Source organism: Neophocaena asiaeorientalis, unplaced genomic scaffold, assembly GCF_003031525.2.
Source record: "Neophocaena asiaeorientalis asiaeorientalis breed wild unplaced genomic scaffold, Neophocaena_asiaeorientalis_V1.1 scaffold134, whole genome shotgun sequence".
NCBI classification, from domain to species: domain Eukaryota; kingdom Metazoa; phylum Chordata; class Mammalia; order Artiodactyla; family Phocoenidae; genus Neophocaena; species Neophocaena asiaeorientalis.
The window spans coordinates 12,308,491-12,333,248 of record NW_020185339.1 but is presented as its reverse complement, the minus strand read 5'-3'; the positions used below and the strand labels follow the sequence as shown (position 1 = coordinate 12,333,248).

At 41.1% G+C, this 24,758-nt stretch overlaps 1 protein-coding gene across 2 annotated transcripts in view; it reads right to left on the bottom strand.

The window, feature by feature from the left end:
• Positions 1-9,181: 9,181 nt before the first annotated feature.
• Positions 9,182-24,758, bottom strand: part of PTPRB (protein tyrosine phosphatase receptor type B) — a 113,892-nt gene continuing 98,315 nt past the window's right edge. Inside the window, exons 28-32 of one of the 2 annotated variants that reach the window (XM_024736755.1) lie at positions 23,609-23,731; positions 23,259-23,422; positions 21,583-21,718; positions 12,531-12,651; positions 9,182-10,597 (exon numbers count right to left, since the gene is read on the bottom strand). In XM_024736755.1, coding sequence (XP_024592523.1) covers positions 10,575-10,597; positions 12,531-12,651; positions 21,583-21,718; positions 23,259-23,422; positions 23,609-23,731 — 567 coding nt within the window. In that variant the 3' untranslated portion in view covers positions 9,182-10,574. The remainder of the gene's footprint in view (positions 10,598-12,530; positions 12,652-21,582; positions 21,719-23,258; positions 23,423-23,608; positions 23,732-24,758) is intronic. The other variant, XM_024736754.1, reaches the window with a different exon arrangement.

Sequence of the window (24,758 nt, the reverse complement as noted above, 5' to 3'; positions counted from 1 at the left end):
GAGAGTTGGAAGCTGCCTTTTAGGGCCCATTTCTTCCACCTTATTTGGGGATTCCTCTCTGTGGTGACTTCCCTTTCTTTATGTCTCCCATCCTGTGTTGACATGCCAGTTCTGCTCGGGACAACCATTGTCCCTTTCCCCTAAGAATTGACTGTCACCCTGAGAATTGTTTACCAGCATGTTTCTGGGCCCCAGAGGGAACAGATGGGATTACATTTAGAGTAGATGACTCTGCTATCATGTTCAGTCCACAATGCTGGGAGAGACATAAACATCAAGGCTAATGGATTCATGGACCTTTTAGCAAAAGTGAACAGGGTCAGGCTGGAGGGAAGTGATTTGCAGCACATAAATGAGTCTGCAAAGCTGAACTGAAAGCTCAAAGTTGAATTTAATTCAAGCTATGGAGATTAATCAACCTTTTCTCCAAGCTGTGGGATAGGAGGAAGTGGTTAAGAACACAGGCTTCAGAATTACTCTGTCCATGTTCAAAGTAAGGCTATGACATTTGCCAGCTCTATGACATTTGCCAGCTCTGTGACCTAGGGCCAGATACTTTCTCTCTGTGCCTCAGTTTCTTCATCTGTAGAATGGAAATAATTATAGGCCCTGCCTTATTTAGTTTTGCAAGAATTAAATGATATAACATGGGTAAGGCTGTACAGAGTGCTACCTCGAACATAATAGTAATAGTTGCTAACATTTATTAAGTGCTTATTATGCACTAGGGGTCAAAAATATTACACACTACTATTCCTCTTTGTCATACGAGGTTCGACAGAGTTTCTTCTCAAAGAATTAGATTTGGCTGACAAGAAACTGCAAAGCAGAGAGGCTCCACGCAGAAAAGCATGCATCTGATCACATTGGGGGCTTGTTAAATACACATTCCTGGGCTTCATCCCCACAGTTTCAGATTCAACAGGATTGTGAGGGTGTCAGTCTGAGAATTTGCATTTCTAACCAGGTCCCATTTGGGGACCAAACTTTGGGATACTCTGGCATAGAGGTTAAGAGGCCGCATTTTGAAGTCAGAAGGATTCAGATTGGAAACTGAGCTCTGGCATTGTATGGCCTTGGGCAAATTACTTTGTCTCTTTAGACTTCAGTTTCCTTGTCTCCAATATAAGTCTAAGAACTAGGCTGTGTGAAGAGTTAAATTAGATGATACTATAGTTAGCACATAACATACATTAACTATTATTCCTATTCTTCTGCTAAATTTTGGGCAATATCCTGGTCTTCTCTGTGCCTCTACTTTATTATCTATAAAGTAGAAACATTCACTAATCAGTAGTATATGGCAGATGAAGGCACTCAATAAGATAATATCCTCGGGCTTCCCTGGTGGCGCAGTGGTTGAGAGACCGCCTGCCGATGCAGGGGACACGGGTTCGTGCCCCGGTCCGGGAGGATCCCACGTGCCGCGGAGCGGCTGGGCCCGTGAGCCATGGCCGCTGAGCCTGCGCGTCCGGAGCCTGTGCTCCGCAGCGGGAGAGGCCACAGCAGTGAGAGGCCCGCGTACCACAAAAAAAAAAAAAATAATAAGATAATAGCCTTGAGTCAAACTATTAGTGACCATTCTAGAGATTAAATATGCAGTCCCCTTCTGTAGCACTTTAAACAGGACTTGGAATGTCTTCCTCTTTTTTAAAAAAATATTTATTTGTTTACTTATTTTTTGCTGCGTTGGGTCTTTGTTTTTGCGTGTGGGCTTTCTCTAGTTGTGACAAGCTGAGGCTACTCTTCCTTGCGGTGCGCAGGCTTCTCATTGCGGTGGCTTCTCTTGTTGCAGAGCATGGGCTCTAGGCGCGCCGGCTTCAGTAGTTGCGGCTCGTGGGGTCTAGAGCACAAGCTCAGTAGTTTTGGCGCATGAGCTTAGTTGCTCCATGGCATGTGGGACCTTCCCAGCCCAGGGATCGACCCCATGTCCCCTGCATTGGCAGGCAGATTCTTAACCACTGTGCCACCAGGGAAGTCTGGAGTGTCTTCCTCTTAAATGAGAAAATCCTCTGCTACTGCAAGGGGTCTAAGACTCCCAATAGAGCCTTCAGATTCTAGCTCTCGCCTTTAATTTTACTCCCTCTTTGCCTTCTTCCTCATATTTTTCCACCAAAGCGGGATCATTCATTTTATTTCTCTTGGTCCTTTGCGGCTCGTGGGCTCTAGAGCACAGGCTCAGTAGTTGTGGCGCATGAGCTTAGTTGCTCCATGGCATGTGGGACCTTCCCAGCCCAGGGATCGAACCCATGTCCCCTGCATTGGCAGGCAGATTCTTAACCACTGCGCCACCAGGGAAGTCTGGAGTATCTTCCTCTTAAATGAGAAAATCCTCTGCTACTGCAAGGGGTCTAAGACTCCCAATAGAGCCTTCAGATTCTAGCTCTCACCTTTAATTTTACTCCCTCTTTGCCTTCTTCCTCATATTTTTCCACCAAAGTGGGATCATTCATTTTATTTCTCTTGGTCCTGGTTTGCCTTTATTTATTGCTGATGTGTTATCCTTTGCAGGTAGACAGTTGTTTCCTTCCCCGGCCATCTGTCATGAGTCGGGAAGGAACATCTACTTGAGTGAAGACTGGGTCAGGGTTCACTGGAAAGTTCTTTAGGAGTGAAATACGGCTTGAACATTTAATTTATATCTCTTACAAATGGTATTTTCTTTTCTTTTCTTTTATTTACTTATATTTTTTGCGGTACGCGGGCCTCTCACTGTTGTGGCCTCTCCTGTTGCGGAGCATAGGCTCCGGTCACGCAGGCTCAGCGGCCATGGCTCACGGGCCTAGCCGCTCCGTGGCACGTGGGATCTTCCCAGACCGGGGCACGAACCCGTGTCCCCTGCGTCGGCAGGCGGGCTCTCAAACACTGCGCCACCAGGGAAGCCCACAAATGGTATTTTCGGATTGAGGTTAGATTTAGGAATGTTCCCAGACTTCTGAACTTTTCCACTTTTAATGCCCTTTTTTTCTATAGTTGTATTGTCAGCTTTTTGGTTCTGATTTTTGTTCTTGTTTTTTACCTTATCTCCTCTGCAAGCCGTAAGACACAGAAACTTCTTAGCCACCAACAGCTTGCAGCAGGGTAGCAGAGACAGGAAACATATTTCATTGCTGGTTCTTTCTTAAAGACTGAAATAGATGCCAAGTTTCTTCCTGGGATCAAGAGCTCCAAAAGCAAAGAGAAAAGCAATTTAATATTAAGACACTTTACACAAAGGTTCTTGCATCATTACAATAAACCCCAGAAAAAAAGGCAAGCTTTACTTAGATCAACAATTCTTTAAAATAATAGTACAATTTTCCGTGGGAGATACTGGGTTAGGGAGATATTTTAGTGAGCATGGCCTTTGGTGAATGTTAACGCCTACACAGAACCATCCTTGCACGGTTTTTCTATGTTACTCAAGCTTGAATTTTACCAGTTAATTTTTCACACATCTATTATGAATGCTCCTTTTATTGGCAACATTAAAAGCCTTGCCAATTCTTTCAAAATCTAGTGGTAGAACCTCTTCTGGGTTTTAGGTGTTTTGATTTAATTAGCCTTAATAAAAATGTTTTATAATAGTATTATGTTTAAAAAATCATGTTTTCTCCTTTTCTGTTCTATACTATTTCAGCTTTAAGATTGTGACGACTTTTGCTAAAGTATGACTCTAAATTAACAGTCTGAAACTTGTTTAGCAAATGGATGTCTCCAGACATATGAGATGCAAAAAATGAAAGGAATAATCACACACAATGTTTCAAGTTCCACTGAAGGTTCTGTCTCAGTGTTGGAGATGGCTGCTGCATCCACTCGATCTGAGAAGCTTTCTTCTTTGTCTATATTTACATGTAGACAGGTCCTTCCCCACAAGTAATAGGAAAACAAGTTTCAATTCTAGCACTATCCTGTTTTGCTGTGTCATTTTAAACTTAGGTCTTGGTTTCCATTATTGTCCATCCCTAAGGTGGCCCTTCCAGCTCTAACATTTTATGATTGTGGAGGATGTTATCAGCAGAGTTACTAAGTGATTAGTTCATAAGATTCTCTTTTTCTTTAAGAGTAAATTCCATCAAACAAACAGCTACTTTGGAAAAAAAAAAGGGTCAAGCCTCATAGGGCAAATTATTTTGCTAACTTAATCTGAATCCAGAAACTTTTTCAAAAAAAAGGATGGCTTTGATTTAATGGTTTTACATGTAAATCTATTGCATATTTTTAAAAAATAAAGATTTCTGTAAGTAAGTTGTAGAAAAATGAAATACTGGAGTTGTGAAGGACACTAATTTTTCAACTTAAATATGAAAAAGACAAAATAATAATTCTGGAAATAGACACAGCAGCTCTTAACTAAATGTCACACCACCCGCTTATATGTGAAGTGCCTCTGAAGGGCTCAGGGGATCCAGCTGTGGCAGCGCCTCTGAGAATACACCAGCACTGTTGGTGATAGATGACATTTTGGTTACTAATGAACTAAAGAACTGAAACCAAGAATTTAGTTGGAGACAGTTAACTAGAGAGTCTATTATATGTACATGATGCCCTAGATAACCAACTCAGCACTCACAGGAACAAAGGTTAAGACAACCATGTTCTTCATGATGATGTCCCAGAAGATTTTTCTCATTTAGAAGCAGTCACTTCTGACCTTTTTCCTGAGCAGACAGATGATAGAAATTGATAAATGAGAAACAGGCAAATAGAAGACAGAACACTTTCCTTCAACAAACAGTTTTATTCCTGTACTAGTGAGAAGGTGTGTAAGACACTATATAGATTTTTTTGACCATAGTTACAAATATGAAAATATATTAAGCAAATACATAACTTAAATAGAAAGATGAAGGAAGTGCTTTCTTCAAATAGAGTTGGTTAGAGACACAATATTGTGGGGAAGTACTACCATAAGAAAAGCATAGAATCATCTACTGACATTTTAAACAACCAGATTTGCAGAGAAAGAATACATGACATCAAAAATGTAAAAGTGCTCTATTATAAAACATAATAAGCTCAGTTGCTAGATGTATTTACATTATTTATTTAAGCTTCACACAAATCAGGGAACAGCCAGAAGAGCCTCCATGGACAATAACGTTATTAGATATTGACTACCTAACATCCAAAGTATTGGGCCAGGTGGACATATATACACTACCAAATGTAAAATAGATAGCTAGTGGGAAGCAGCCGCATAGCACAGGGAGATCAGCTCGGTGCTTTGACCACCTGGAGGGGTGGGATAGGGAGGGTGGGAGGGAGACGCAAGAGGGAGGAGATATGGGGATATATGTATATGTATAGCTGATTCACTTTGTTATAAAGCAGAAACTAACACACCATTGTAAAGCAATTATACTCCAATAAAGATGTTAAAACAAAACAAAATAAAAAAAACAAAGTATTGGGTCAGGAGCAATTTCCCCTCAAAAGAAGTGTATGTTGAATGTCTATGAGCTGTGCACTAATTTCTGTAAGGCAGGAGTAGAAATGAGTTTAAAGACTTGGTTCTTGTCATTGCAGAGTTTATAAGCCTGATGGGTCCCACCTGGGAAACCAGAGATTAAGGACTCTTCAGGTAAGGATACTGGTGTACCTGGTTGTCAGTGTGGCTGAGATTAGGAGATTTCACGAAGGCCGCTGTAGACTCTCCCAGTAGCTCACAGGGGAACACCACCCAACTCTCCGGCATACTCCTAAAGCCACAGTTGCATATGCTCCTTTCTTGTTGGGATGCTTACCTGCTCACTCAGCTATGAAAACACAACATCTCAAACATAACACAAAGCTTGCTCTTAGGATGAAGATAGTTTTTCTTAAAAGCAATTACTTAAGGCAGAAAGCAGCCATAACTAAACTCTCTTGTGAATATTCTAGAAGGAACATGTTACATTTGTCTGATATTATTCACCATTTTCAACAACTTATTTTGGTATCTTACATAAGATCATGTACAGTGGCATATAGGTTATAAAAATAATCTGTGGTAAATCTGTTAATAGATCTTTTTATTTCCATTACATAAACCTTTATTTTAAGAGCATTCACCAACAATTTTCTTATTTCATGAATGCAACTATATAGACAACCTTTAAAAAAATAAAAGGCCTCATTTTTGTTGCATACATTTATTCCTAGGGAGCCTCCCTATAAGTGAAGAGTATTCTTTTAGTCAGAAATATTTCCATTGCTAGAAACATTTTTAGAACAGAACAGATTTTTGCTATTATCATGGCTGCATTAAATGTTACCCTGCATTTTAACTAAAATGGCCAAACATTTTCCAAGGCATCATCTACTACAAGAATCTAAGGTAGGGTGTTCAGAATTCCAAACTCAGTTTCATCAAACACCTGGTCAATTCACAAAACTAAATGAATCAATTCAATTGCTTAATCAGCTAAATCATCTGAACCTCCCCCCCCCGCCCCCGCCAAAGTATAATACGCCCTAATAGAAGCATATGACATCTCCAAAGAACAGTCTGGACATACGGAAGGGATGGCATTTCCTCCTCCTGATGGTGTCTGCTTACAGCCCCCTTTTCAAATATTTTTCCTTCTTTACATCATTTCACTCATTTTCTGCAGTCACGGTTTATAGATTTTTTTTCCCTTGATGTGAAACAATCTTTGAATACTTGATATGATTTGAAATCTCAGGTTAAAAATACTCAGCATTTGGGCTGATAACAGCCTTTTCCACTCTGTCTCTTCAGAAATGAGGTACTATTGAATCCTTGCTCACAGCCACTTTGGGGAGGATCAGCCATTCCTGCTTGCCACTGTGTCTTGATGATCAATTACTTTCATTTCTTCAGTGAAATGGAACCTGGAAAGTCCTTGAACTGCTACCTCGAACAAGCAGTTCATTACCTATTTCTTTTTCCCACCAGGGCAGGTTTGGTCTGGCTCACATGTGTGAACTAAAACTCTAGAGCACCCCAGAGTTGGGGCTCAGATTCTATCACTCACTGTCATCCAGATCTGGCAGGCTTATGATTCCAGGATTCCAACCTTAGAGACGCAGAAAGCTAAGTGAATGAGAATTTAGTATACATACGGCTGATAGCTTTCTTGCAAGAAGTAAGGAGAGTGTTTAAATACAAGAACCTAGATCCTGAGACACTAAGAGAATCAGAGTGTGAAGTACAACATGTGAAGTCTAATTTTGTGTTGCTGGACATCTGCTTAGTGGTTTCATATTATTTTCACATGTCATGTTGGGCTTTCTTCCAAGATATAATAAAATTAATTAAAGACCCTCCCAAATAAAACTGTCCCCAATATGCTGTGTGCTGTGGCCATTTTAGTGTTTAAAAGTGAAATCATCATCATCTCTTCTATAACGTGGAGCCTGAAAAGACTATGAAATACCAAAGGGTATGAGGAGATAAGATGAACAGAAAATAAAATCACCTTCTACTAGGAAAGCAAACACATTCAAAAGGGAGAAGGGGAAGAGTAGTGAAAAAGAGGGACTCAGAAGTGTTAAGGGCTGGTGAATTATTTAGGACAAGTATGTGCAGAGCCAGACAGGAAGATGAGCCTTAGAAAAATCTGATTCAAGAGCTGAAAAACTGGCTGCTATCCAGAGAAAACAGAATAATACGAAATTGATTTAATGAGTAGAGATTAAAGGAGTTAATTATAAAGAACTTGGATAAATAATTATTAAGATGCAAGACGGGACCCTTCTGAGATTTGATAGCTCAATAACACTTTGAAGGCTTGATGATTAAAGTGTACCGCACAGGTGCACTGCCAGGATGCCCACCGCGACAGGAAACGGAGTGTTTACCAAGACATAACACATGATGGGATTAAATTAAAATACATCCAATTGAGCTGAATGTCAAGGAAACCTTTTATTCCTCCTCCTAAATTTGGATAAATAATTATTAAGATGCAAGACGGGACCCTTCTGAGATTTGATAGCTCAATAACACTTTGAAGGCTTGATGATTAAAGTGTACCGCACAGGTGCACTGCCAGGATGCCCACCGCGACAGGAAACGGAGTGTTTACCAAGACATAACACATGATGGGATTAAATTAAAATACATCCAATTGAGCTGAATGTCAAGGAAACCTTTTATTCCTCCTCCTAAATTTAATTAATAGATCAACTAGATTATGTATTTAGTCTTTGGTGGTGGTGGAAGGGAAGATAGTGAAATATTTGTTGCTAAGGAGATTTAAAATTAGACAGGTGGAGGGTAGGAATAAATATGTCCTGCATTAGACTAAAAGAACATACAGTTTTCCCTTGTCACGTCCATTTTTATGACTCTGATTCTACCCCAGATATGCCAGGGTATTTACTTTTACAGACGTGTAGGTTTTTTATGGTTTGAATTCTTGACTTGTTCAATTAATTGCTTTCTCTTTTTGGTCCAGCGATTTGCTAGAGAAGCAGCATCAGCTCTTGCCAGTGTGTGGTCCGCAGAAGGCTGCCACTGCCCTGGTGCTCGGTAACTTCACTGCCTCATTGAGGCCCTCTTTCAGGCTTAACTGAAAATAGTAACAATAACCCCAGCATTATTACTGTGATGCTTTCTCTGTATTAAGTAGAAATGTGTAGTTTCTAGGACAGTGCCTGGCAAGTTGCGGGCACTAAAACTTTTCTGAATAAATGAAAAGCCAAAAATGAATTTCTTTCCATGTTTGAATATGCTTTGTGCCCAGCGACGTTAGCTTAAAATTGTTTTTCTAAATTTCTTGCTTTTTCTTATTAATACAGGGAAAGTTATTCCTAATAGACACCACATCTCATAAATCTCCGACCTTTATTTTCTCCCTGGTGGTACCACTGCCACACTCACAGGTATGTTGTTCCTTTTCATTTCTAGAAGAGCCACCTGGTTTCCCGAAACAGGGTCAGAGACTAACACTGTCATTTCACACGGGCATTGAGCACGATGATACTGTGAAAACTTGGAATCCTCTTCGCATTCATTCTTATAAAGTTTTTTCCTGTTTCCATAAACTTCAAAGAGCCCTGGAAATTTTTCCAGTTTGGGTGGAGCTTTACTTAACTATAAATAACTCTTTTAGGAATATTTAATGATTTTCCATTACTATGCCAATGACACCCATTATATTACTTATGGGACTCTATAGTATGTAGCAAAAATATACATTTTGAAAAGAAATGTACTCTTTCTGCAAATGAAGCTGTGAGATCAACAACCTTGATTTCTAATTCTTAAGTTTATTTCAGAGAAATTTGTAGTGAGAAAAAGGCAAACATTCCCGACTCATCTCTCAGGTAGCCATGAGGATAACCGTGCAGATGCCTGTCAAATTTTCTCCAGGAAGACCCTCGGAACTGGACCTTGGGGAGGGCAATGCCCACTTTCTGACTCACTGAAATTTGTTATAGTCAAAATAGGCACACACACTGAAGATCAACTTGGTAGAGTAGGTAGTGCTTTTTATATTAAATGCAACTGAAGGTGTCTACCCTATATTTTGACCTCAATGATTTACTAAAAAAGGCTTTTGGAAAATTTTATACTAAGCACCACTGAATTTTTGTGTTTTTTAAATTAACGATATATGATGTTTGAGGACATTTCTATAGATATTGATGTTAGGCCCTTTGATCAGGAGTATAATATGCCACCGCAATATTCTTTTAATGGGAAAACCAAGTGTGCCGGGTGCAATTTTGACTCTTCCAAGAATGCAGCCCCCAAGAAATGAGACAAAGACGAGCATGTGTCCCTTGGGCAACACACATCCCAGTGTGGGATGCGTGTTCGCACAGCACACCGTGGATGCAGTGAAACAGTTTCCCATCACTATGGATGGCACTTTGCATGTTGACTAGGTTTCCAGTTAGGAGGGCAGATGGCATGCTTCTTCATATGGGGAATTCATCACTTCTGTTTGGGTCGTTCTCTCTCAGAACCCTCAGCCCTGCAGCCTGGACTTGCTCAGCAAGTTACGTGGCCCCTGAGCTGACCACGTTGGCTTGAACCTCAGGCAGGAGAAAGGGGAGAGACTAACCACCTGAGGCACAACCACCGATTTAACCTTTGGTGCTGCTTAATCGCATCTCCCCAGTCCTTTCTTTTGATTGTTATATTTGTCCAAATCGCATTTGGATCATCTTTGGATCCTAAGATTCATGGGACGGCAGTGCAGCCAAGCCCGCTGTACTCCCTGCTCTGTCCAGCCCTGCCCTTTATCCTGTCCAGTAAGGATTAAAACTGGTAAAAACCACGGCCCCACCACAGCAAGCACCTGCGTACACATTTTACCAGTCATCCTGTGATACTGGTTGAATTAGTTTATGTAGAACAAGCCATGAACACTTTAGTGTGGAAAAATAGTATTATATAAAGCTTAATATTAAACATTATGAAAAAATACATATTTACAGAAGAAACTACAAAATACAACTATGTACAATAATATCTGTTACCTTTAAATTACATAAATTCTTTAAAATTCTCCAGATTAATAAATTATACATAGTATCAACAGAAATAGCTTGCACCTCTGTAGGGCATGAAGCAAGTTTTTAAGAAGAAATCACACAGTGAATAGTTTTGATCCAGGAGATCTCCAGGTGCATTCTCAATGCCTTGAATAACCCGCATCTGAAAGGAAGGACACCAGAATTAGAGGCTGTAGCAGGGTGTGTCACAGTTGTTTCTTCTGTGTATGAAAATGACAAATGGCAAAGACTCACAGAAACGACGGAAACTCAATATGGTTTAGGATGAGACCATCCCAGGTCATTGCATTCAGAACCATAGATTACTAAAATTGGAAAGGACTACTGATTCCAGTCTATCCCCTCTGGTTTTACAGATGAACCCACAGACCCAGAGAGGCACAGAAACTCACTCAGGGTTACACGGCTTGTGAATGCTAGTTAGTTCCAGAGCTGTTCCTGAATCCTAATTTTCAGATGCCTGAAGCTAACCATACCATAGTTAGCTTCTTTCAGGAGCACCCAGGATCACACTAAAAAAAGACTCTTAAACAAGTCAAAACAATACAAAGGAACCTCCAAGATCCTCCAGAGCCCCCTCCATCCTGGAGCTTCTTAAAGAATCTGCTATGCAAAAACCGCAGTTTACTATACAGATAAATTAGGGGGTAATTAATCACAAAACAAAAGGATTATCTGATTTACAAAGAACTCCTTTAAAGTAGCAGCCCTCTTATGTATGGGTGCTTTACAGGTTATTAACTATTTTACATACTGGCTAGATGGGTGGGTATAGAGGGTGCAGAGAACTTAATAAAACTGAAGAGCATTTAGAAATGGTGATAAAAGAGCTCTAAAATCATGTTTGTCTCCCCCCCCACAAAAAATAAATCTATAGGTGGATATTGGTCCGTGTGGCAAGAAACTGAAACTTATGACAACAGCTACATGAGTGAACATCTTGCAGTGAGCACTCCAGCCCCAGTCAAGCCTTCGGATGACTGTAGCCCTGGCCAATGTCTTGACTGCAACCTCATGAGAGACCCCGGGCCAGATCCACTCAGCTAAGCCCCTCCCAAATTCCTGATCTACAGAAACTATGAGATAATAAACATAGAGGTAAGCTGCTAAGTTTTGGTGTAATTTGTTAGCTGGTAATAAATAATACAATGTAACTTCAAATTTGCAATTAGCCAATGTGCTAAATTAGATCTTAATGATGGTCCTGAGTAGGAAAAGGCAGACCCTTCCTGTGTCAATTAACTATTGTCTGATCAAAGCAGTGCCTTACAAAGTTTATACATATTTTTTACTGAATTTGTCATTTAAAAAATGTAACATGCTTGTTCTAGGAAATTTAGAAAAAACATAAAATGGAAGAAAAATCATATATTATTTTACTACTCAGAGAAAGTTATTTAGTATTGTGGTATATTTCTTTCCAGTCTTTTTCTTCCCCCTTATGTGTTATTTCTGTTTGTTTTACATTCTTCTTTTCTTACTTAACTTATTTATGAGAATATCTATACTATTATAATATCTTTAAAAATATCATTCTTAATGACTGCATCGTGTTCTACTCAGTGGATGCACTGTGGTGTACTTAGTCCTCCACAGTTAAACATTTAGATTTTTTCACTCAGACCTTTAACTATGAAAAGCTTCATGCATAAAGCTTTTGCAGTACTTAGGGTGGCAGTAGAAATACTGGGTGAAAAGAACATATTAAGGACCTTGATACACGTGGCCAAGTTCTTCTCCAAAGGGATTTTACAATTTGAACTCCCAGTTGCTATTTCAAAGCATCCTTCTTAGCACTGAGCCTTATCCCTTAGAAATGTTAAGCCGAGTCCTGAGTAGAGGGCACCCCAGACCTAGGAAGAGATACCATGTGAAATCTGTGCTCCACTATGGGGGCTCTCCTCCCCCACTCTGCCTCTCTTCCCTGTTGCCACTTTGTGAGGGCATTTCCCTCAAGCCTTTGGGTAGAAGAAGAGATGCGCGGTGCACGTTGGAAAAGCTTGAGGTTTTTAATGGTTTCCAGATCCACTGTATTTTGATAAATAAACTTATAAATTAGTGAAGTAAGCTCCTACCTCTGTGATACTCTGGATTCACATTTTCGTAGATTGGAAACAAGGGGTTTTCTTGTTCACTCCGTAGCTTCCTTGCTCTGAGAACATCTCTTACACACTGATGTAGGTATACATACTGACACTATGAAAAAGCAGAAGACATGTCAGAGGAAGGCAAATTTTCAAGCATAAGAAAGACAAGGGGGGGCTTCCCTGGTGGCGCAGTGGTTAAGAATCCGCTTGCCAATGCAGGGTACACGGGTTTGAGCCCTGCTCCGGGAAAATCCCACATGCCGCGGAGCAACTAAGCCCGTGCGCCACAACTACTGAGCCTGCGTGCCTAGAGCCCGTGCTCTGCAACAAGAGACGCCACCGCAATGGGAAGCCCACGCACCGCAACGAAGAGTAGCCCCCACTCACCACAACTAGAGAAAGCCCATGTGCAGCAATGAAGACCCAATGTAACCAAAAATAAATAAAAAAAAAAAAAAAAAAAAAAAGTAAGACAAGGGAGTCTCACCAAACCTCAACAGTAATGGGATTCTATATGGTTAGCAAATTTCTTGATCATCCCTTCACTAATGGTCTCTAGTATGTAGAAGAGTGACTGCTTTCTATTACCACAGAGGATAGAATAATGATAATGGGCAGAGAGGTGGTGTTTATTCATCTTTTTTTCTGTACGTGCGTATTTAGAGTATGTTCCGTGAGGGCCTACAACTATGTCTGGCCATAGTAGGTCCTCCACAAATAGTTATTAAATATACAAATGAATGCCAAAAACTGTGCGATGCATTTTACATAAATTATCTCCTTTGATTATTTTGACAGCCTCATATAGTAGATATAATCATCCATATGAGTGGAGACTCAGAGAAGTTAAGTAACTTCTTCAAGGTCACGTAGCTGAGAAATGGGACCCTAGGATTTAATCCTGGGTGTGTGAACCCAAACTTCATGTCTTTTTCACTACACCAGTTTTCTTAGATGAAACCTAATTTCATTGCATTGTTGAATGAGAAAATCATTTCACTGCATACTGTGCTATTTCATTCCCTTTTGAGGGGGAGTATGGTGAGAAAAAGGAGGTGTATACAATAGGTGTGTACATCTTGGTTCTCTCAGCACCTGAGTCTGACTCATGGAAGAATCTCAGACATGTTGGCTGACTGCAGAAAACCACAGAGGCTTACACAGTGAGGCCAGACCCACCTGTCAGCTATCTGGAAGCTACTTTTTTTTTTTTTTTTTTGCTGTCCCTTTGGAGAAGGTTGTGCTCTCCTTTGTGCAGCTTTTCTTTATTTTAGGAAATGCTTAAATTCTTTACAAATAGAATGATATTTTTATGCATGGTCTGCCGATGATGGCTGTGCTTCAAGAGATGAGAATTCTTTTAGTTCAAGTTTCTAAGCTGCTTCGACACCTCTCCTTGGGTCAGAATTTGAGCGAAGAGTTAACCAGATGTAATGTTTAAAATGAGTTATAAAGAACAAGACAAAACTAAATTTCAGCCAAATTTTAAGCTATGAAATCTGGTCACATATCAGAGTTATTTTCATAAAAAGAGTCATGGACTAATTCAGCACACTTTCATTTCGACCTGTATGAAAACAAGTCTATCCTGAATTTTTGAAGCAAGTATTGTAAGCAGAACCTAAATATAATTATGTGTTTGTGTGAGAAAGTGACAAATTTTGTGTTGCTTTGAAGGCTTATCAGACTCTCCTAGATTGGAAAAGCAATTTCTGTCTCCTCTGAATGTCTGTATGACCCATTTACCAGGGTATAGTGATATGGGTCTGGTTGTTGCTGACCTAAGTCACCACTTGGGTGCAGAAGCATCGTGCGTCTTGTCTGTGGTTTAGAAACTAACTACTTTGAAATAGAAACAAGTACAGAAGAGTCAGTGTTTTGGTGACCAAAAGGACACCACAAAGACCTCCACTGACAACAGAAGCTCAGGCGGCCAAACTTGTGCATTGGGCCCCCTTCCTTACTACCAACCGAGCTGTCTAATAAGGGAACGAATGTCTGTGTAACCTTAGTGCTCCGCCTTGGGCTCCCTCAGTGACACAGCACTGCTCAGATCAGAGACCCTGGGCTCGCAGTCTGCCACCAGCTGGCCTAGATGGGGATCTCAGTTTCCCCATCTATAAAACAAGGAGAGCAAGGTCTCTTCTACAGCTAACATCTTTTGACTATTAATGGTTTGTATTAGACTTTGTATTGCTGTCAATTAGATGGATATTGAAAAACATTACTAGACCCTGTGTTTAAGGTGATCCATGTGGTCAGCTCTGGAGTGTTATCAAGGTTTGAGACACAACGGGAGACTATAAAATCTTACCTCATCAATGATCTTTAAAAGTGGACAAGTATTTATTTTTATGGGTTGGCACTAGGCATTGGCCCTGGCTGCGTGGTCATCTACTCATTGGACCTCATCATGTAGGTCTGCTATAATCATTAGATTAGGATATTTCAAAGAAATCAATCAATCATAAGTGAGGCCTGTGTTAATATTAATAACCACTCTCTGCATTTCTGCTCACAAACCGAGCTCACTTGTTATGAGTGTTTTATGACACCTTGATCTTGAAAATTCAAGAAGGGTACTCTCCTGAAAATGGTTTTTAGTATAGGCAATCATTTCTGTCATCTTGAAAACAATCCACCAAATTATAGACTGACACTTCCCTGTTTTCTCCCATCCAAAGCATAATTCATATTTTCAATTCTACTGGGATATTAAATGAGTTTGAGAACTTAGAGTTTGACTGTGAATGAGCTGTCGTACCTCTATGCTACGTCTTATTAATAAATTCTTCAACAATGATCCACCCTGGGCTTTGAAACCAGTTAAAATTCATTAATTTGCCTTGTCTTAAATATAAATTCTTCCTTTCCCTACAGAATACCCCTTTGAAAATGATTACTACTAAAACCTTCAGATTGTTAATGTGTTCCCACTTGCTTTTTTTTCTTGTGAATTCCTTTATTCTTTATTCACATTTCATCTCTCTTCTTTGTTCTTGGATCTTTAAATCTTAAAGGCAGTTACAATACTTGACCTAGCAATAATGGTAGTTCATGTTCTTTAGTCAAATACTGGGTCTATCCTACTGGTAAGGGCAATACATTGATAGTTTCTTTTGGAAAATATACAGTCAAATCGGAGTGCAAGAAAGCATTAAACTTTAGAATCAAAATTTCCCCTGAATTTCTCCCTAGCTTGTGCTTTATTAAAACTTTCCTTTATTATTATTATTATTTTTTTGTTGTGCTTCTCTCTTTTTTTTTTACATCTTTATTAGAGTATAACTGCTTTACAATGGTGTGTTAGTTTCTGCTGTACAACAGAGTGAATCAGCTATATGTATACTTATATCCTCATATCCCTTCCCTCTTGTGCCTCCCTCCCACCCTCCCTATCCCACCCCTCTAGGTGGTCACAAAGCACGGAGCTGATTTCCCTGTGCTATGCGGCTGCTTCCCACTAGCTAACTATTTTACATTTGGTAGTGTGTATATGTCCATGCCACTCTCCCACTTCGCCCCAGCTTACCCTTCCCCCTCCCTGTGTCCTCAAGTCCATTCTGTACGTCTGTGTCTTTATTCCTGTCCTGCCCCTAGGTTCATCAGAACCATTTTTTTTTTAGATTCCATATATATGTGTTAGCATACAGTATTTGTTTTTCTCTTTCTGACTTATTTCACTCTGTATGACAGACTCTAGGTCCATCCACCTCACTACAAATAACTGTTTCGTTTCTTTTTATGGCTGAGTAATATTCCATTGTATATATGTGCCACATCTTCTTTATCCATTCATCTGTCGATGGACGCTTAGGTTGCTTCCATGTCCTGGCTACTGTAAATAGAGCTGCAATGAACATTGTGGTACATGTCTCTTTTTGAATTATGGTTTTCTCAGGGTATATGCCCAGTAGTGGGATTGCTGGGTCATATGGTAATTCTATGTTTAGTTTTTTAAGGAACCTCCATACTGTTCTCCATAGTGGCTGTATCAATTTACATTCCCACCAACAGTGCAAGAGGGTTCCCTTTTCTCCACACCCTCTCTGGCATTTATTGTTTGTAGATTTTTTGATAATGGCCATACTGACTGGTGTGAGGTGATACCTCATTGTCCCACTTCATTCTTAACGAAAAGTAGATAAAGTCTAATGTATGAACTTCACGTCATATAAGATAGATCATTTTCCTATGTCCAGCAAGCTGGTGAAGATTGTCCCACTTTATTCTTAACGAAAAGTAGATAAAGTCTAATGTATGAACTTCACGTCATATAAGATCATTTTCCTATGTCCAGCAAGCTGGTGAAGCCTTAGTTCCATTCAACTTCACCAATAGCTGTAGTATGAGATAATATTTATAGGATTGTACTTATAGCCTTTCATGGTCTCTGAATGCACAGTTTAGCAGAGGGGCAGATATGTGGACAAATAACTATAAAGTGATAAACGTAAGACAGAACTGTTTATAAAGCTTCATACATGAGAAGAAGCCATCAGGTTCACTTTGGAGGGAGGAAAATACGGAGCTAGAGAGAAAAGGCGACATTTGTTAAGAATTTGAGCAAAGAAATAGGATATTCCAAATGATGTAAATAACACGAAAGTGCAAATATATTCTGAAAGCTGTGAGAAGTCTAGTGTAGTTAAAATGTAGGGTGCATAGGTCATGGGAAACTCCCAGGACAATTCCCCAAATGAGCACTGAGTCCCATAACATCCCACTGTTTCCTCCTCGTGGGGAGCAGATAAGATTGATGGACAGTTACTATCACCTATTGTTCTTTAACAAGTTATTGCTCCGTCTGAGTGTCTCTCTCAGAGTCAGGCTGCAAACATGCCCCAAGCCAGGCTAAAAGAAGGAGGGACACACTCAGCAGCTAAAAGAAGGAGGGACACACTCGCAAACTCCCTGTCTAATGCCTCCTTGTTTAGAAACCTTTGCTCTTTAATATATTTATCAAAACTTGTGAAGCCCTGCACCCCTTTGTCTCTCAAATAAGGTAGAATAAAGTTGAAGTTGACTCTCTCTGTGGACCCAGAAAAGTAATACAGGGGATGTCAGAATGTCCTTTTTCCTTTGCTGGAACCATCACCCACAAGGGCTCAGCTGTGGATCGCACCCCTTTGCACTCACTCTCAAAACCAAGTGAGCGGTGCCGGTTCTGAGCATCTAAGACCGTAGAAGGAGCCCACCTTCAGCAGAGCCTTCAAGCAAGACAGATAATATCTGGATATTGTTTGGGATTTTGTTTGATAGAGAAAAAGGAAAGAGAAAATTTCTATCTTATTGCAATCTTTATTCAGCATGATCAAAAGAATTGTTGATTCTGGCCCAGAGAGGGAAGCCTTCCTTAATTTTGACAGACCCTAAAACAGTGGGGATGGGTGGCATTATGACATGAAACTGGGGAAATAAGTTGGAACCAGGCTACGAAGAGCTTGAGCTTCATTTTAAAGCAATGAAGAGCTTTCCACGATTTTTATGCAGGGAGTTGACACAGCGAGAGAGCACTTTGGTGGTGGCAGTGGTGATGGAGCTGTTAGGGCAGAAGCTAGAGGCAGGAGAGCCACAAGGAGGCTACTGCGAAGGCCCGCTGGGGGTTAGTGAAGAGCTGGGCAAAGGCAGGGTCGAGAGACTAGAACAAGGAGAAAGATGCTTGGTAGAATGTACAGGGCTTAGTCGCTGCTCAGAGGTAACTATGGGAACTGTGGGAACAGAAGTCAGATCCCCAACCAGGGATCAAACCTGGGCCCCCTGCAATGGAAGCACGGAGTCCTAACCACTGGACTGCCAGGGAAGTCCCTGTTGTTTACGTTTTTAAAGAAAGATAATGAGTTCGGTTTTGAGGGTTTTGAGTTGGAGATGAGATGACTGTAAAGCTTCCTGGTGGAACTGCCCAGGAGGCAGGTACTCAGGTGAATGCTGGGGAAGGAGAATGAGATTTGGGACATGTGAGCATCTACGTGGTTCCCAAAGCCATGGGAGTGGAGGACATCACGAAGAATGAAGATGGAGAGAAAGAAGAGCTGTGCCTTGAGGACAGACCCTCGGGAACTCGAACACTGAAAAGGCAGGCTGAAGAACGAGAACCATAGAATCTGCAGAGGTTAGGAGGAGAAGGGGAAGAGAACAGGGGAAAGAGGAGTTATGTCCAAGGAGGAGGGAGAGCTTTGGCATATCGTGTTGCCCCTGCCCTGGAAGTTAGCCAGTGATATTTACAGTAGGGGGTGCCTATTCTTTGCCAAAATGCATCTCCAGAGTTCTGAGCAGGTGTACAGAAGTGATACATGGCCCAAGAAGCTCTGACAATAACCAGGGAGCCTGAACCCCACCCCCCGCCACACACACACCCCTTGCGATTATTTATAATGTGATAATCTCCTCTTCTCCAAATTACAAATTAAGTATGGTTTGAGTTTGTGAAAATGAAAACAAATTAGTAATGGAACACTGATGCTGACTTTTTAGCAGCATAATTGTAGGATATTTGTTCATTCATTTAATAGATTAAAAAAATATTGAGGTTAGAGCAAAGGAAAACAAGTTCCTACCCTCTAGGAACTTGTAGTCTTGTGGAAAAAGCTGAAGGAAAACAATGATGATATAGTGTGATATAATTCTACAACCCTTAATTAAAGAACAGAGCTAGACAGTGGTCGTCAGTGGCTGCCAAAACCGTTACGCGAAAGGCCGATGGGAAATGTTACAGTGGATGACCATTGTCATTTCATCAGCATGGAGAAGAGACACAGACAGGAAGTGCCTCCTGATATGATGCAACAGGAAGTACTCAGCACCACCCACGAAGCATGTGGTCTAGAGACTTCATGAAGCCTCTAGATCTAATGACCCACTGACAAAAATTATGAGAAATAGAGGAATACATTACCTTACGTTATGAAAAATGGAATACATTATGAGAAAGCAGTCAGCCACATTCAGAACGTGGGAAAATCTATGGAAAATGAACTGATTTCTTTAACAAATAAATGGCACAGAAAACAAATCAGAGGGAGGACTGTTATAGATGAAAAGAAATTTAAAAGAGACTTCAACCAAACACAATGTATGGACTTTGGATTCTAACGCAAACTAAGTGTAAGAAGAAATTTTTGAGATAATTAGGGATATTTTAACACTGACTAGATATTAGATGATATTAAGGGATTATGATTAAAATTGTTAGGTGTGATAATGGTATTGTGGTCATGATTTTTAAAGAGTCCTTAACTGTAAAAAAATATATATATAACTGTAAAAATATATATGTAGTAAAATATATAATACTATTAATAATGCATAATATATAAATATATAAAATATAAAAATATATTAAATATATATGTTTTTAAATACACAGTATTAGTAGGATTTGCTTTAAAATATTCCAGTGAGGTCATGGGCTGGGGGAACAGTGTATGTGGGCTATAAATGCAAAAAGAACACAGAATACTAATAACTGTAGAGACTGGGGTTTGGGTATGGACATTCATTATAATATTTTCCCTAGTTTCATGTATTTTTTTAAAGTTTCATAATAAAATATTTAAAATTTTATTATGGAATTGGGGATAGAGGGTCCTGGGTGTGGGCCCTGCCTGTATGAGGCAATGACGACAGTGTTTTCCCAAATGTGTAACAGAATATGAGGATCTGCAGGATATTAATATGTGCTATACAACAAGGGGATCCAGGGGCTTCCCTGGTGGCACAGTGGTTGGGAATCTGCCTGCCAATGCAGGAGACACGGGTTCGAGCCCTGGTCCGGGAAGATCCCACATGCCACAGAGCAACCAAGCCCATGCACCACAACTACTGAGACTGCGTTCTAGAGCCCGAGAGCCACAACTACTGAAGCCCACACACCTAGACCCCATGCTCCGCAACAAGAGAGAAGCCACCGCCATGAGAAGCCCGTGCGACGCAACGAAGAGTAGCCCCCGCTCGCCGCAACTAGAGAAAGCCTGCGCGCAGCAACAGAGACCCAACACAGCCAGAAACAAATAAAAATAAATAAATAAATAATTTTTTTAAAAAAAGAAGGGAATCTTGGGGGGGTCAAAGCAGTTTCAGCAATAGTGGACTCAACCAAGCTCGAGGGGAGCCTTTGCTGCAGGACATCTCCGTTTTGTGGAGCATGGCCACCTGCACAGCTTTCATGTATCCTGTGACTCTAACAGGGGACATGGTAGCATGTAGAACTTTTCACCTTTTTGACCATAGGCAATTTTTTAATAGAGGACTTTGCAGAGCTACTTGGGAAACACAAGGGCAAGAGAACTTGGGCCTGGTAAGGCAATGATACAGAGGAATGACAGGCTTGGTCTCTCGGGGGACATAGATTTGACTCTGAGGCTGTGGGGCAGGGCACGTGGGGCTTAGGGCTTGTGATTCTCTAGAACAGGGTTCAAGTCCCAGCTCAGCCACTTCATAACTGTGCAAAGCCCTTTAGCCTCTCCACTTCAGTTTTCTAGCCTGGAAATGGAAAATAATACTTCTCTCATCTGGCTTTTTTTTTTTTTTTTGGTGAAAATTTAATGAGATAATATGTTCAGAAATGCCCTGCAAATGTTAAAGGACTGTATAAATGGAAGCATTTATCCTTCACAATTAATGTACACTCCTTGGTGTGGGGTTGCAGCTGGGGTGGGCTGAAGGAGAGAAGAGATTAGAATCTGTTTCCTCTTTACTAACTGAAGTTCTTGCGCTCAATCACTAGCCTATCTTAAAATGACCTTCATGATGAGCTAGCTGAACTTTGCCCATGTTAATGCATTGATTAAAAAAAAAATCTATTTTTCTTCCTACCCACCTAAAGAAGATGGGCAACCAGTTCAGTAAAGATAAGAATATACATCATCCTCAAGGTCACTGAAATTTGTTTCAAAATAAAAAGTCCTTGAAAACATCACTATTCAATTCTCTTTCTTCTCCTAAAGAGTCATAGTTCTTTCCCCTTATCAGATTAAAACCCCAGACATTTTAGAGGATGGAGACAGACAGGCTGGTCTGTGTCCTCCAGCCGAACTCTTACCTCAGTCTGGACCATGTGAACCCTGTGAAGTCTTAGGTCATGCACTGCTCCATAAATGTCCACAGAATCTTTGGAATCTAATTGCTGGAGGATTCGGTCCAATGCGATAAAGGTTCCAGTCCTACCCACACCGGCACTAGAAGAGAGCGTAAAGAAAGACTGAGCCTTTTTAATTAAACTGGCCTTTCTGGACTGCATCCAGAGACTCTAGCACAATCTTTCCTTTCCCTTCCAAGTTAGAGGAGACTATAGGAATACTTTTTTCTCTCAATGTGCTCTCTCAAAGAAATATAACCCAAGGCTCTGGCCTTCCATCTTTCCTCCTTCCTTCCTCCATCTTCCCACCCTGTCAGAGGTAAGGACTTGCTGTGTATCATTTCCATGCATGCTTTCATACTCTTCCTATATTCATGTAAATCCACACACAATATATTCTTTCAGTGTGTTTTCAAAATTTACTAAAATGGTAACATGTTTTATGTATTCTTTTGCCAACATTTCTATTGAATATTTTTTTGAAATTTGTCTACATTGTTACATGTAGATCTAATTTCTTTTGTAGAGTTCATAAACCACCACTAATCCATCCCCTACTGATAGACAGTGAGATCGTTTTTAGGTTTTCTCTATTAGAAACTGTGTTGCAGTGAACATCATTGTGCACCTGTGTGGGGATTTCTCAAGGGTTGATATGTAGAAGCACAACTGCTGGGTCATAGCAATATGAACACCTTCAGCTTTACCAGGGATTGTCAAATTGCTCCCTAAAGTGATGGCACAACCTGGGGATTTTTGATGCACATATTTTAAGATAAAGAAGAACAGTTTTTCAGTGGTATTGGGTGAAAATGCCCGCCATTCCTTAGAAAGCAGGAAGCTCTTGAGAGCCTCACGTTCCTATTAAAAGCATCAGGGTTCCAATGACATATAAAAGCTGGGCTCCTAGGGTGCTGGGCAGATTTGGAGAAAATGAGTACATCTGACATTTCTCTTACTGTAGCAGTTCCCTGCTCTTTATTTATTAGTGCCATTCAGTTAGGGCTATCAGAGTGTTTCTGCAAACATTAATTAGCTAAACACCAGGCTCCCCAGGGAGAAGGACAGTGACAGACTGCTTGTAGCTTGATTTTTATGGACGTACAGACTGAAGCAAAGACAAGTCAAGAAAGAACAGAAATTTAAGAGCAAAATTGGGTTGCCACATATGGCAAGTACCACTTGACTTGGCAGGAAGTCTAGAGCAGGGATCCTGAAGGCTGGTTAGGTTTTACACAGGTGGAGGAGAGAGAGAAGGCCATTCCAGGAGTAAGAATGGTAACAGGCAAGGATGAGTGTGAGCTGTCTCCTCCCCCGCTACAGTGGGAGGGGAGTCTCTGGGCATTTGGATAGGGGGGTGAGATGGGGCCTAATTATGGGGGACCTGGCAGTCACAGAAGAACTTTGCATTTGCTATAGTAGGAAAAAGAGCAAGAGGGAGAGAAAGATGGAGAGTGAGGGTGAGAGACAGTGCAAAGGAATGAGGCTGGAGAGGAGTGGGTGGAAGAGGGTGGAAGAACATCCCCTGGGCCTCTGTAGACTGGTTGGGTAGACAAATCCTCCAGCCACTCGATTCTTCAGGCTTACACCCTTATTTCTACTCCCGGCTGCCACTTTGTTGGCTTCGGGGGGCGGAGTACCTGCAGTGCACCGCGGTGGGCCCGGCCCCCGGGGTCCTGTTGATGTAGTCCCTGACAGTTCTCACAAACTGGATCAGGGACTGGGTGGTCTCCGGGACTCCGTGGTCTGGCCACACCGTATAGTGAAAGTGGCGGATGAGTCTGTGCGCGTCCAGCTGTTCCTCCTGTAAGAGCAGAGCGACTAATAAGAGGAACGGCCCGAGGCAAACCTTCAAATTTGACAACCGTGCCCCTGCAGGGATTCCTATGAGCGAAACTACAGGAGAAGAAACCAGCAGAAAAGAGGACTGACGGGCGTTCTTCATCTGCCCAAGCTGCGTTATTAAACGAAGTCAAACAAACCAACGTACGCTGCATATCCGAAACTCCCGGATGGTCCACTCGGGCAGCACGGACTCCGAGAGCATCTGCAGGATGAGGTCCCCGTAGTAGAGGGAATCCTGGTCCGCTGGCCAGTAATGGTCACACTTTACCTAGAGGAAGGCGGGCAGAAAAAAAAAGTGAGTCCGGAAACGCGCCTCCTCCATGAACCTGTACTTTCCCTCCTCGAAATGTCTTCCTGAGTTGGAATCCAGGGTGAGCTGCTGAGGCAGTCTGACCATCTTTTTTGCATTAACCTGCTCATGGCCAGGGCTGAAGCTGGGCTGCTGCTCCAAGTGAAGGAGAGACACCGTTCAAGGAGCAAACCCCACCCCCCCAACCTTCGGATTCATTTTCCTTTCAGGTTCAGTGTTCTATGGCTTTTGTTGAGTTTTTATTGATTTCCTCAGCATTTCAATTCCACTAGCACATAAGCCATGTCTTACAATTTCTCGGTTTTGTTTGTTTTTCTGAAGAAAGATCCAGTTGCGAAGAGGAAGCCATTGTCTCCCTGGCCCTTTTCTGTTTATATTTTGATATCGTTGTCCCAACCTGGATCCAGTGCCATGTGCCATGTGATCTTTGAAAAGGCAGAACATTTAGCCAAGCTCACATTCACAGATGGAGACAGGCGAAAGAAGACTGTGGACATATAATTACTGAGCACAGTTACTGGGCACTTCACGTAATCTCTCTTTCTAATCCTCAAAGTAACCATACAAAGTAGAGGATTATAAATGCCAGTACAAGAGGTTTGCTTAGTTTGTCCAGATAACTACTTTACTTTGTTTCTGCAGACACAGCCTAAAATTCACTTCCCCTTCTTTCCTGAAAGTAGGGACAGCGCCAGTGACTCGGCCAGTTTATCTCTTCTCTCCATACAGCGGAGAATGGAGCAGACGAGAGGCCAGGTAATCCTTCTGTGTCATGGGCGCTTCTGATAATCCCAGTTGTCAAATGCAAACATCTTTGACTGAAACTTCAGACCCAGAATCAGAATTGGGCATCACCTGGGTTTACGATAGAGGCTTTTATAATCAAGTGGTTTTAATTCACTAACAGTGTTCTTACATGACCCCTACTTGGCTTTTATGGTCTTTAACTTCTTTTTATTCTTTTTTTTTTTTTTTTTTTTTTTTT